General features: G+C 56.3%; 1 protein-coding gene across 1 annotated transcript in view; it reads left to right on the top strand.

Annotated features, from left to right (window-relative positions):
* PHACTR3 (phosphatase and actin regulator 3) overlaps nucleotides 1–13,499 on the top strand; it is a 204,978-nt gene that overhangs the window by 118,446 nt on the left and 73,033 nt on the right. Inside the window, exons 3-4 of the mRNA XM_024750334.1 lie at nucleotides 2,806–2,883; nucleotides 10,007–10,189. Coding sequence (XP_024606102.1) covers nucleotides 2,806–2,883; nucleotides 10,007–10,189 — 261 coding nt within the window. The remainder of the gene's footprint in view (nucleotides 1–2,805; nucleotides 2,884–10,006; nucleotides 10,190–13,499) is intronic.

Genomic DNA, 13,499 nt, shown 5'->3' with positions numbered 1-13,499 from the left:
GATTCTCCTCGTCAAGGATGAAAGCAGAACAAACGTCGATATTCGATGAACCTTGTGTGGCTCCCGTGTGCCAGGCACAAAGTAGACAGGGAGACCCAGACCCTGCCCGCTTAGAGCTTTCCGCCAACTGGGGGGTCAGGCGACAGACAAGCACGTGTGACAGTCACGACCTTGGCGGGGCTGAGGAGGAGGTGGGGGGTAGGCGTTGCCCTGGGCTGAGTGGCCTGAGAAGGTCCAGGTGAGGAGGTGACACTGAGCTGAGACGTAATCGGTCCCCTGGAGGGAAGCAGGGAAGAGCATCGCAGCTGGGGGAACAGCTGTGCAAACGCACCGAGCTGGGGAAGCCTCACCCGGGCATCAGTGAAAGGCTTAGGGGGCCAGAGCAGGGTGACCTCTGTGACCTTGGGGAGCCCCTGATGCTCTCTGGGCCGTGGGGTTGGAGGGTGAGCTGCGTGCTCTCGGGACCCTGTGTCCCTGGCCCACTTGGCACTGGGCTGCGGGGAGCAACCTGTGAGATTTTCAGGATGCTGTGCGGACCCTGCCGGGGGACTGAGGGTCTCCAGGTTAAGACCTGCAGCATCCTCGCCTTCGGGCAGGCATCCCCGTTGGGCCCTTTATCAGGCATTTGGAATTCTGCCGACAGCGCTGCATTTCATTTATTTATGCTAAACCGTTCTTTCCCCCCAGAGTGTGGGATGTTATTTATTTCAGCCTATCCAATCCCCGTTTTCACAGGCGTCCTTGGTTAGGATTAGATGAAGTAAAAATAAAGATGATTTAGAGAGAGGAAAAAAAAAACAAAACAATGCAGACAGTGGTTTGGGTAGAGTGGGGACGGGGTGACACCATGAAGGTGGCTCTCGGAAGCCTGAAGTCTGGGAAGTGGCATCTGAGCCCGTACCTGCTCTGGGAGTGGGGGGCGGGTGGCTTGGGCCGTGGGGACAGGTGTCCTGAGTTGCAGACAGCAGCCCCTGGCAACTGCCTCTTCAGGTCATTGGGAGGACTCACAAGTCAGTGCATCTGAGCAGGGTGCCACCAAGGCTGCCACCAGCACTGGTCACACAGCGCGGTCTCTCCGTCCTGGAGACCTTCACCCTCGTCCTGCTCGCCTCTTGTTTTTGGACTGGGCGGCAGCCTCTTTGCTTGCACCTCCCAAAGCCAGAGTTCCGTTTCTCAGTTTTATCCACACTGCTGGCATCTGGAAATTGGATTGGAAATTGGACTCAGAAAGGAAATTATGTTCCCTTTGCCCCCAGTTGTCTTTTTCCCGGTATGTTTGGGTTTTCTGTATTCATCCCTCAGCGTAAACACCCTCAGGGAAGCAGCCGCGTTTCCCCAGACGCCCTGCCCCCATGCCCTCTGGTTCTGGTTAATGCCACTCGCCCAGATGTTTGCCATCTGTCCCAAAGCTCTGGCTGTCCAGCAGAGTCCATGCCTGTCTTGCTCCCCTGTGCCTGGCACACAGTAGGTGCTCAGTAAATATTTTTTAATAAATAACTTCATGGTCATTGCCTGTTTGTCACTGGCCACTAGACTTTAAGCTCTGCTACTCGAGCAGCTGTTTTGTTCCCACGTGGGGCAGGGCATTCATACGTGTGGGTGACCCGGGGCCCTTTGTGATCCAGGCTTATAGCCGGTACTTTGTCCATATCTTTTAAAGAGAGGGTCTGAGGGGTGACATGGCTTCATGTTTGGAAATTGGATTCTACTGCAGGCAAATCGTTTTCTGGACAGTTAGGGAGAAGAAGGAGAGCAGAGTGAGACCTGCGCCTGGGAGGGGAGAGGCAGGGGTAGGGGGCCAGTTGCTGGAGGGTTTGCCCTGGGGTGAGGGGGCCGGAAGGGCTGTTCCAAAGGAGGAATTGACGAGGTTCCTTCTGCACGTTGGGCTCGGTGGAGGGGGATCGGGGCCCGGCCGCCTCCTTCCTGTTCGATTGGCACATTCTTTTTTTTTTTTAAAGCTACTATTTCTTTCTTTCTTTTTATTTTAAAGGAACATTATTTATTTATTGGCTGCACTGGGTCTTCATTGTCTGCACATGGGCTTTCTTTAGTTGCAGCGAGCGGGGGCTACTCTTCATTGCGGTACGCAGTCTTCTCATTGTGGCAGCTTCTCTTGCTGTGGAGCACGGGCTCTAGGCATCGGGCTTCAGTAGTTGTGGCACATGGGCTTCGGTGGTTGTGGCTCGCGGGCTCTAGAGCACAGGCTCAGTAGTTGTGGCGCACGGGCTTAGTTGCTCCGCGGCATGTGGGATCTTCCCGGACCAGGGATCGAACCCGTGTCCCCTGCCTTGGCAGGCTGATTCTTAAGGGAAGTCCCTACTGGCACATTCTTTGAAAGCATGAACCTGGGGCTCATCGGAGGAGCCTCTGGTGGGACAGAAGACTGGTCTGTGAACAGACAAAAGGGTGGTCGGGATGTATTTAGCAGGTGAAAATAGAACCGCAGAAAAGCACCCCAGGGTATTTGGGGGACAAGGTCTTGGGCTGGAAAATGAAGGCGTAGTCGGCGGAGGGTGGGGATGGGAGCCTAGAGAGGGTGGTACACGGGGCATCGCTTCTCAGATGAGCCACGGAAGCCACTGCCTTAAACAGTGCTCATGGTACCTCCCTTCTGCCCTGCTCAGCACATTGTTTAGGGGGGAGCTCGAGTTCCTGAACCACAGCCCCACCTGGGGGCCCCTAACCCACGGTCACCTGCTGCCTCTCTGCTGTCTTCCTACGCTGGAGGTGGCGCTGGCCGGGCTCGGGCGGGGCCCTGCGGCGCTCTGCCCGTGACTCACCTGGATGTCTGTGTTGTGTGTGCAGCCTTGGAGAAGAAGATGGCCAGCAGGCAAGGTCGGGAGGACCTCATCAAGAAGGGGCTCCTGGAGATGATGGAGCAGGGTAAGTGGGCCACCCCGGGCCGGGCAGGGCTGCGGGTCTCACGGGGGTCCAGCAAGCCCATCAGGGTGGCGTGGAAGTCGGAGGAGCCTGGTGTCCAGCTGTGGCTCCTGGACCTGAATGAGGCCTCCGTGGGTCCAGTGAGGACCCACGGCTCAGCCCCCGGGCCTCGGAGGACCCATCGGTGAGTCTAAGTCGGCTGCTCATGGGGCGTGGAGCTGAGTGCAGCCACCTGCCCTGGGGATGAGGGGTTGCTTCCCACCCAAGCTGGGTGTGGGTGAAGCTAGTGGCTAGTCCTGATTGTTTGTTTATTCATATTCAGAGTTTAATCCTGGATTCGGGTGAGTTATTTGTTCCCCATGACCACCTAGTGTTACAGCTACCGTTTATTAAGGATCGATTATATGCTGGGTGCTCTGCTGGGCGTTCTACCCGCCTTCAACCTTTTGTCCTCACAACATCCTTGTGACTGGGTGTGGTGTCATCACCCGGTCTCCAGGTGAGCAATGGGAGGGCCTGGGAGGTAGCTGCCCTGCGTCACGCAGCCGGAGGGCCCGAATGCTGTTCAGACTCTGGTCCAGAAACCTTCATCACCGTGGTGTCTGCGAAGCCGCCCTTGTTTGCATCTTTCAGAAGCACCAGGTTTTATCACTCGCACAATTAACTTAAGGATTCTTGGGTTCGCCCATCTTCCTCCCTTGGTGATGGCGTGAGGCACAGGACTTGGGTCCTGATGCTAAACTGTCATGCTTTCCAGTTCTCTGAGACCCTAAAGCTTGGCAGGGGTGGTGGGGTCTCAGACAACCTCACTGCCGCCTGCAGGTCTCTCTGGAGCTGGACCAAGCGCTTGCCTCCCGATTGAAAGAACCTGGCCTCACAGAGCCAATTCTGTGAGGCTCACGCGAATAAATGGCATTCCTGTCTCCCTTTTAGCCTTAAAATATTATTGGTGTCTTTGTAATTTGGCCCAGGTATCAGGAAGTAGAAAGGGAGCCCATGGAGTCCGTGAATCCGGATTGATAACGTGCTCCACGTCTGGTAGGGCCCTTGTGGTCATTCCTCTTCTTCAGATGCAAAGGGAAAAGTACTTTGGTGATGATGCTGTTTTCATGGGAAGCATACGTGGGAAATTGCTTAGTGCTAATAATCAAACTTTGTCTGTAAAAAAAACTTGGTATCAAGTCCTGTGACGTTCAGATGTTAGACGCTCCAGTCTGACTCAGATTTGGGAAAATGTCTTTGCTGAGATGGAGATCTGGACTGTTTGAATTTGGATGGAACCAAAAAGCTCCAAACTCTGGCATTTTGAATATGTTGCCAACAAAACTTACCTTAACTCTTGGGGCGGGAGGAGGGAAAATGAAAACAATATGAAGGTCTGTTTATCATCTGTTTTTAAAAATATTATCACTGATGAAGAAAAACATGGATTTGATTCCTGTCAAAGACAAAGTGATAGGTGAATCATTAAAGGGAAAACCTTCCAGGAGAAGTGCGGTTTTTCCTTTCCTAAACTCTGAATCTTTGTAAAACGATTTTGTCTGGGGGCCTCAGTACAGAGAGCCAGCCGCCGAGTTGATGGGGTGAGCCCGTGGCTGACGTGCTCAGGGGCCGGCTTTCCTAGCTTCTGTGTTTGGCGGGGAGATCTCACGCCGGCCCAGCTGCAGTACCGCTTTAGATTGGGGTCAGCGAGCCTTTTCTGGAGAGAGTCAGACAGTAGATATTTTAGGCTGTGAGGTCCATACTTACCCCTGCTGTTATCAGGCAAAAGCAGCCCCAGACACTACACAAAGTTGTGGGTTTGGCTGGGTGCTGGTAACACTTTATTTAGGGACATTGAAATTTGAATTTCATATAACTTCAATGTGCCATCAAGTATTATTTTTCTTTTTCAGCCATTTAAAGAGGTAAAATCCCTTCGTAGCTCGGGGCTCTGTGGAACAGACGGTGGGCTAGATGTGGCCCCCAGGGTGTAGTTTGCCAACCCTGACTTTAGATCACTCTTTCTCTCTGGCTAAGTGATGTGGACCAGGAAATGGGGGGGCCTGAAACACAGTCTCTTTGCTCAAGAATTGACAATGCGCTCGTTAACTGACGCCACACCGTTTTACTGAGCACCTGCTATGGGCCTGGGTCTGTGTTAGCTGCAGAGGATACAGGTGAGCAAAATACCTTTCTCCCAGAGCTCACAGTCCCGTGGGGAACAAACACTAGATAATCCCACAAATCAATACAAAATCACAGCTGAGTTGAGTATGGGGAAGGAAAGGCACGTAGCACCTGAAGAACGTGAGTTGGGCCCCTGACCTGGTCCGGGGCTGGGGGAGGTGATGGTGGAGTGGGTCTAATAGCAGGCTGCTTCTCAGAACTTGCTGCAACTAGGGTCACCTGGCGAGCTCTTCAGTCAGAGGCGCTGGGGGGTGGGACCTAGGCGTCGGGAGTTTATAAGCCTCCCCAGCTGCTTCCAACGTTGGTGCCACCAAGGATGAGAAGCAGAGAGCGATGGGAGACTGGGGAGCGTCTTCCAGCCCAGTGGAGCAGCCCGCGCAGGGCCCCGTGGGGGAAGGGAGCAGGCACCCCGAGGAGGAGGAAAGAGAAGGTGGGTGCGGGCTAGGGGAGGTGAGAAACGGGGGCGGGGGGTCCTGACAGGGTCTTGCGTTCTCCTGCCTCTCCCTGCAGCATGGACGGAATGGAGAGAATTCGACTCCCCAGCAGGCGGCTGGGTGACAGGCACCCCTGTGGCCGTGGCGCCCCGGGCAGCCACGAGACAGGTGGGCTGAGTCTGCAGTGAGCCTGCGGGGCTCCCGCTGGGGGGTGCGTGTTAGCGGCAGGGAGCAGGCGTTGCCCCTGGGAAGGGACTGGGTCTGGGGGAGGGGGTAGGGGTGTGGGCTCACCACCCACTCATCTCCCTTAAACTCTTAACTGTATTACCTCTATTGGACGCACAGGGGTAAGGGGAGATGTGAGAGTGTTTGCCAACAGGCTCCTGGGGTGCACACCTCTTGGAGCGATTGTTTCCGTCCTGCACTTGCTGAGAAAATGCCTTTTCTCACTGGGGTGAAGTCGAGCTCTAGGTCAGCCTCTGTCGGTCCCGAATTTGTCCTGGAGGTGGGACAGCAGGGCTCCTGCTGGGTTGATCCGTGGCCCCGGCAGTTGAACCGCCCCCTCCCCCTTCAGAGATGGCGCCCGGCTTGGATTCAGGAATCATCCTCACCGCCACCACCTGCGCCCAGCTCGGCTGGCCGGCTTTGTAGCCAGGAGCGCCCCCCTGTGGTTGGCTGCCCCCTACCCCGCACTGAGCCTGGACTTCACACCCAGGGGGTGCCTGGGGGGCTGAGCGAGCCTCCGACACTGACCGAGGGGCCCAGAGAGGCCCCGCACAGGCTGGGGCCACAGACCCTCCCAGAGCTGCCTGCAGTTCTTAGCAGCGTCCGGAACTCACACTTGAAGGTCCTAGGCCAGGCCAAACCCAGGAAGGTCCTCTGCCCTGCACAGGGGTGCACACGCATGCACATGGACACGCCCCTGGGTCAGCCCCCTGGAGTCTGCCCGCAAAGCGGTCAGGAGCCGGCTGCGTGAGCCGGCTGTGGACGGGCCTGCAGGAGAGAGCCTGCACGTCCCGGAGGTGAGCCCGTGTCCAGGGCATGGGTTCGCCCTCCCCGCTCTCCGGGGGGGTTGTTATTTTGTGATACTGTGAACACATGCGTTTTATGAACCCCTCTGACCTATCCTTGGTTCCTGAAGGTCTGGGAATCTGCCGGATCGAGGAAGGACCCTACTAGTATGGTTAGGAGTTGTGTGAGATGCGGCCAGGTCTGCATGAGGGACCGGGAGCTGACCTTTTCCTCTCACTCCGTCTTCACAGCTTTGACCAGCAACACATCTGTGACAGGCGAGGGCAGGCTGGTGTCCCAGTCCCTGCACCAGGTCCCTGGCCCACATACGATGAGTGAGGACAGGAGCTGGCCCATTTCTCTGTCCAGACGCCGTGTGTGCCCTGAGTGACTTTACTCCATCCTCCTCAATGTGTCTGCTTGGCTTTGTCTTAATAGTTGAAGGACTTTCATTCTCTATCACTGGATATAAGGAGGAGGTGGTTGTTACCGCGGTGCTGTGTTCCGTGACCTGAAAGACACGAGGTCCCTGTCCTCGGGGCAGTTGGCAGTGACGAGTCAAGTCTGGCTGGCTTCTGTGTGGCAGGAGCGCCAGGGGCTGTGTGTGTGTATGTGTGTGTGTGTGTGCGTGCGTGCGTGTGCATGCAGGCGTGTGCGTGCGGGGTGCGTGTTTGCTTGGGACATGTCCCCTCTCAGCGTGGCTGCTCTGCGTATAACCCAGCCTCCGGCTCCGGCTCCCCTCTGCCGCCCTCGGAAGCGCCTGGCCGGGAGGGAGCGCCCACAGTATAGTGAGAGGAGCAGGGGACCAGCTGCCCACAGCTCCCCCCGCCCTGCCTGCCAGCATTGCTTAGCAACGACCCTGCCGCTCAGGCTATTTTGAGAACTGTGACTTTTCAGTGAACATGATTCTGAGCCGGAGCTCTGAGCACAGCCCAGAAAAGTCCTGCAAGTCCGCTAAGACGTAAAAGTAGGTGGAGGAATCCCGGGGCTGTGCGTCCGGGTGCAGCCTTTGCTGAGCCCGGGTGGAGGGTGGGGACCTTTGGGTCTCGCAGTTTCAGTGTTCTGACCATTTCATTGATGACGATGGAGATGCCGTTATTATTAACAACGGGGATCGTCACCAGCAGCAAATGACCCGCCGCTTCTAAGATTCGGTGTCACCATCTGTAAAGGGTGGGTGGTAGCCACACCTAACGGGGCGGGGAGCTGTGACATTCAGGTGAGATGGTGCCAGCAGAGTGCCGTGCTGTGTCTCTAGCTGTGCACAGCCTCAGTCAGTGCGGGCTGTCACCTCTGTCACCAGCGGCTGAGTAATCTGGTAGCAGAGACTGTCACAGCTGTGTTTCAAGTATGAGTAAACCAGTCATGAGATAGGGTCCAAGAAGCTGTAGTTTTGAGCTTGGTGGCATCTCACTGTGTCCACTGGGTGACTTCTCTTGGCTTGTGTCTTGGTCTTCTCCTGGGTGCAGGTTGGTTGGCTGCTGGTCAGATCTGGCCCAAGGTCTGTTTTCTTAAAGCCCCCTTGAGCTAAGAATGGTTTTAAACTTGAAGGACTTTTGTAAAAAATAAACAACAAAGATGAATATGGAGCATGGATTTGTGGCATGTGGCCCAGAAAGTCTAAAATACAAATACTGGCCATCTGCTTCTTTCTAGGGAACGGTAGCCGGTCCCTGGTCTAGACCCACCCCCCAGGCCAGGTGACATGGCTGCATAGATGGCATCTTCCGAGACCCAAGTCTCTAGACTCTTGCCGTTCTGCCCTCCCCGCTAGGGGGCGTGCAGCAGACGGTAGATGGTGAACAGTGATTACAAGTGCACGTTCCCTGCAGGGTCACGTCACAGGCCTGGCCTGAGTCCTGGGCGTGGGGAGGGCCCTGTTGATACCACGTGGGCCGAGGGGCCCAGGCCGAGTGGCCAGACCATCACCCTTGTCATCGTCCTCCTTCTCCCCTTTGTGAGCAGCAGTGAGGGTAATTACAAGCACATGCATGGTGTTTGCTTCATGCCAGATGCGTTATGGACGTTCGCTCACTGAACTCTCACTCTGACTCTGCGAAGCCAGGAGTATTAGCCCCATTTTATAGAAGAGGAAATTGAGGCCTGGAGACATTTGCTGCCTGGGCACAAGAAACCCCATGTGCCGTGGGGTGGGATGGGTAGAGAGGGTGACCTTATACCTTTTGTCCCACCTGGGCACTTTGAGGAGTAGAAGGGACACTGCTACCTGACAGCAGGGAGGAGCCAGGACTGACTTAAGCAACGGACCCCCGGCTCTGAAATAAATCTCTCCTCTCCCCGCTGCCTCCAAGCAAGGCTGGCTCCCCCACGCTGCTGCCTCCCAGCCGTGTGGACGTGTGCAGCCTACACTGACACGCTGCACTGCGGCGGCCTGGATGACCTGGCCGTGGGGCCTAGGGTTGAGCCGGGGGCTTTGTGGGTGCTGCATGAACTGGGCTGTGAGCTGTGTGTCCAAAGGCTGAGTACGATCGGCTGGCTGAGCCTCCCTGCCTGGACCGGCCACTCTGGTTGTGTGATCTGGACCAGTTGTTATGCTCTTGAGTGCCCGGCCCCGCGGCACTAAGATGTGACCCGAGGTGATCAACCAGTCAAAGGCCAGACCCTCAAAGGCTCCAGCCACTGAGCCCCAGCAAGGGGAGGGCCGGGTCCTCCTTTCAGCCCTGCTAGGAGCCTGGTGTCCTCCGTTCTGAGATGGCCACCTGCCTAGACCAGGGACTCCCTGATTCCCGCCTCAGCCCTTGGCTGTGCCTCTGTTGGACTGGCAGTGCCACGTGTGGCCAGCTGTGTGGTCGCCCACAGTTTGAGCCACCTGGGGGGTAAGGATTGTCTTGTTAATCTCCGCCTTTACACCGTTGGCACAATGCTGGACCCAACAAACGAGAAGCATTTGTGTGATGGGGGACTAATGGTAGGATGGTGGGTGCTGAGGTGAAAGGTAATTTGTAGCCTCGATAGTAACAACCCAGCACCTCCGGGATGGGCAGTAGTTAGGGCTTGTCATCACCTGTCTGGGTGGCCTTGGTTGGCAGGATGGGGGCGCCTTGGCTCTGCTCCCCTCCCCCGCCATCTCTCATCCCCAGCAGGCTGGCTGGGCCTGTCCTCGGGGTGAGGTCCGGGTACAGGAGAGATGCGCAGGAATGGGCAGGTACTTTTAAAGCCGCTGCTGCTTCAAACCTGCTCACTTCCCATTGGCCGAAGCCACAAGGCAGAAGCCAAGGGTGCGGGGCACCACAAAGGCGAGGACATGGGTGGGGGGCATTGTCGAAGTAAGAGCGCGCAGGCTGGAAGTGGTGCGGCCAGAGGCCAACGGGTGTTGTGACGCTCAGTGCTGCCTTAGGAAGGCTCTGGAAAGGGATCCCCAGGGTGTGCGAGAGCGTGCAGGGTACCACACCAGGCCTGGGATAGCGTACTTCCCAGGAAGTCACTTCGCGAGTGAATGAAAGCAGGTAGGAAGGGAGTCAGGCTCAGCTGACAGCTGAATTTCCTTGCAGACGCTGAGAACAAAGCGTGCAGCCCCGACGGAGATCCCCGAGTCGCACAGAGTGAACCTTCCACTCCCAAGCAGGAGCCGCTGACCTCGGCGGAAGCCCAGCTGGGGAGCCCTTTGGCCACTGGGACGGACCAGGCTTCCCTGGATGAGACGCTGTCCTCGGACACCCCTTCAGACGATGCAGGTATTAATCGGACACCGGGCTTGAGCTGCTCCCAGGAGGCCATCCGCCTGGGTGGTGACTGAGGTCCCCAGCCGAGCTGGGCAGCAGCCGTGGTAGAAGACCGTCCTCAGAGGCGCAGCCGTGCTCTGAGCCCTGCCACGCTCCACCACGTGGTTGAGTTTAAATGTTTGCTGGAGCGTGTTTCTCCCGCATCTTCCCAAGTCTGGCAGAGCGGTGGATGATGGTGCTTCCAGATGGTCCCAGGTCCCTTACCATCCATCCTCCCGGGGTGTCTCTGCTTGTTCCCTCCTAACTTCTGAGCGGGACAATTCTCTCCAAAGAAGCCGATGTCTGGGAGCATCTTAGCTACCCCAAGGCAGTAGGGCAGGATGGAGAAAAGAATGGCCTGTATCGGGTTATCTGCAGGGTGGGAGGAGCTCAGGGCAGCCTCTGCCACATTGAGTGATTCTTGGTGGGAGCCGTGGTGGTGGTTCTTGTGATTTAAGTTGAATAGACCAGGGCAGTTGTCAGGTATGGGGAAGGGGAGGAGAGAGGGAGTGAGGGAGGGATGGAGAGGAGGAAAAGCACAAACCCACCACAGAAGCTGTGTGCTGTGAAGTCTCTACCCCCTGCTCGCTCTGACCTGTTAGCAGTGTTTTCATAGAAACCTTCCAGGCAACCCGGCCATCAGGCAGGAGGCCTGCTCCCTCGTAGAACTGCGGCTGTAAACATTGCCAGGCCCGGCGTGGCGGCTGCGACGTGCCCTGCGTCCCCACGGCGTTGGGCTGAGAAATTCGGGCGTGTACACGGGCCTCTTTGGCCGGGGCCTCTCTGGCTGGCTCTTTGGTTTCAGAGCCGGGGGTTGAGGGGGGCACCTGTGCTCCGCTGCTGCTTCCCCAGATGCCACTCACACCTGCGCTGTCCCCTGCTGCCCCGGCATCCCTCTGGCCTTCGTGGGCACCTGCCGAGAGCGGTGCCCTACTCTCCCTGGGGATGGCTGTCCCTCTCCAGTTTCACCCCAGCTTGGAGACACGATAGGAGTTTGGGGTCTGAAGGGCTGTGGCCCTTGGGACAGTCCTGGCCTCTCCTGCAGAGACCCTTTTGTCACCACTGTGTCCCCCACCATCTGACATCAGTCGGGCCAGCGGTTGGCGGGATTCTGATGGCCAGCTGAAGGATTGCCTTCCGCCGGAGTCCTAGCAGCCCAGCACTGCCCTTGACCGCGGAGCCTCCCTTCTGCGGGCCGCTGCACCCCACCTCCCACTGGCACCCCTCCCTGGCAGACTTTCTGCTCCCGTCAGCGCCCCCTCTAACCTCAGGTGCTTTCTGTCCACGCTCTTGATTTGGGGATGGATTCTCGAGACCAGAGTTGGTTTGTTGAGATCACAAATCTGTATTAAGGACTTTTCTCCTGGTGAGACGTGCTGTTGGGTCTGGGGTGATGATAATGTGTCTGGGTCTCTCCTCCCGGGTGGGTGTGAGCAGGTGAGCAAACCTGGTGACCCCTGGGCTGAGTCCATGCAGTGGGTGCTCTGGAGACTGGGGCGGTCCAGCTGGGGTAGAGGGATGAGTAGAAGTTGTCCGGCCAGAGAGTGAGGGAGAGAGCGTCCTGGTGGGAAGAGGGACCCTTGCAAGGACTGAGAACAGGGTCAGCTGCTTTCTCTGTAAAGGGCCGGCTGTAAATCTCATTGGCTTTGTGGCTAGGAAGGTCTCACCTCTGCCGGGTGAGGATGTGCAAAGGAAAAGGAATGGCTGGGTGCCAGCAAGCTTTATTTGCAAACAACCCACGGGCTGGATTTTGGTTGCTGTGGGTGGCCTGGGAGTAGGAAAGACCATGGGACTTTAGCAGAGCTGTAGGTAGATGTGGTCAGAGCCGGGATAGGATGGAGAGAGAGAGGGCTGGGCCAGACAGCCCTTCCCCGAGGGCAGCCCTTCCCCGAGGGCAGCCCTTCCCCGAGGGCAGTTGGTTGGAGCCACAGTGGGGTTTGCACTGTAGGAGAAGCCCTGGGCCTCTCTCTGGTCAGTGTGTAGTCTGTGGTGATGGGAGGCAGCTCCATCCCTCACTGGGGCTCTTCCTTCGCTCTGGCCCCAGAGAGGTCCTGAGCCCCTGGGGTGGGAGAGATGATGTTATCTGGTGGCACATGTACACAACTTGAAAACATTTTAGGAGTAATGTTCATTTTCATTAATTAGAGCAAGTGGTATGGGTTTCTCATTCAGGGTAGTGATAGTTTCTTAATAAATAAATTGAAATTAAAAGCATGGCTTCACTTAAAGTAAAATATAGCAGACAAAAATATGGAAAAGTACAGGGCCATGTCCAATCTCCAAAGCAGGGCTGATTCATTCCTTTGGGCTGTGGTCAGTGTATTAGCAGCTACTGACCTTTGTCATAATGCTGATGACAACAAGGGCCATCACACTCGGCCGCTTGTGTGCAGGACGCTGTTCGAAGTGCTGTCATGTATATTGGCTCATGTGACCCCCAGGTGATTGATGGGGGTTCCATGAGCCACCTGGAAACACCCCCCAGATGACTGATGCAGTTGCCCCCTCTTACTCATGATGGAAATGAGGTACCCAGGTCAAGTAACTCATCCAAGGGTATAGAATTAGGGAATTGAGAGCAACGTCTTCGACATCAGGTTGACCTGGGTTTGAGATGTGACCGGGCGCCTCACCAAGCTGTGTGACCATGGACAAGTCACTCAACCTCTCTGAACCTGAGTCATCAACTATAAATGGAGATAATGTTGCACTTCTCAGGGTTGCTAAAATTAAACCACTTAGCTCAGTCGTCACTCACACTGAGCGCTCAGAAAGTGTTTGCTGCTGCTCCCAGGGATTGTCCTGTCTTTATCATCATCATCACTTTTGTCATTGTCATGGAAAAGCAGCCCTTGGAGGGAGGGTGATGCATTAAAGCCTGGTATTGGGTTGCCTGCAAACGCCCCCCAGAGGCCCTGCATCTAAAAGCATGTGTGGGTGGGGATGTGGGTGCACCTGCACTTTGCTATTGATCGGGGGACCCCCCCACCCCCCACCGGCGTCTCTTGTAGGCCTGGAATCCTCCATCAAGAGCACTGACCAGGGCTGTGGCTCCTGGTCTCTACCGAGAGGACTGGCCTTGAGCAAAGCCCCTTCAGTGAGGGAGTGGATTGTAATCTAACTCAGACACCTTAAACTCATTTCTTCAAACATTGCCTAGGCTTAAAAATGGGGAGCATTCATGAAAAATCCACATGTGCAGCTAGCTGCTTTTCAACAATCAAAGTCCGCGCCCACTGGGCCCTTGTTCCCACGCAGCTGCAGTCACTGTGAGCTGAGAAAA

The sequence above is a fragment of the Neophocaena asiaeorientalis genome, unplaced genomic scaffold, assembly GCF_003031525.2.
Source record: "Neophocaena asiaeorientalis asiaeorientalis breed wild unplaced genomic scaffold, Neophocaena_asiaeorientalis_V1.1 scaffold606, whole genome shotgun sequence".
In the NCBI taxonomy this organism is placed as follows: domain Eukaryota; kingdom Metazoa; phylum Chordata; class Mammalia; order Artiodactyla; family Phocoenidae; genus Neophocaena; species Neophocaena asiaeorientalis.
This window is presented reverse-complemented; position numbering and strand designations above follow the sequence as displayed.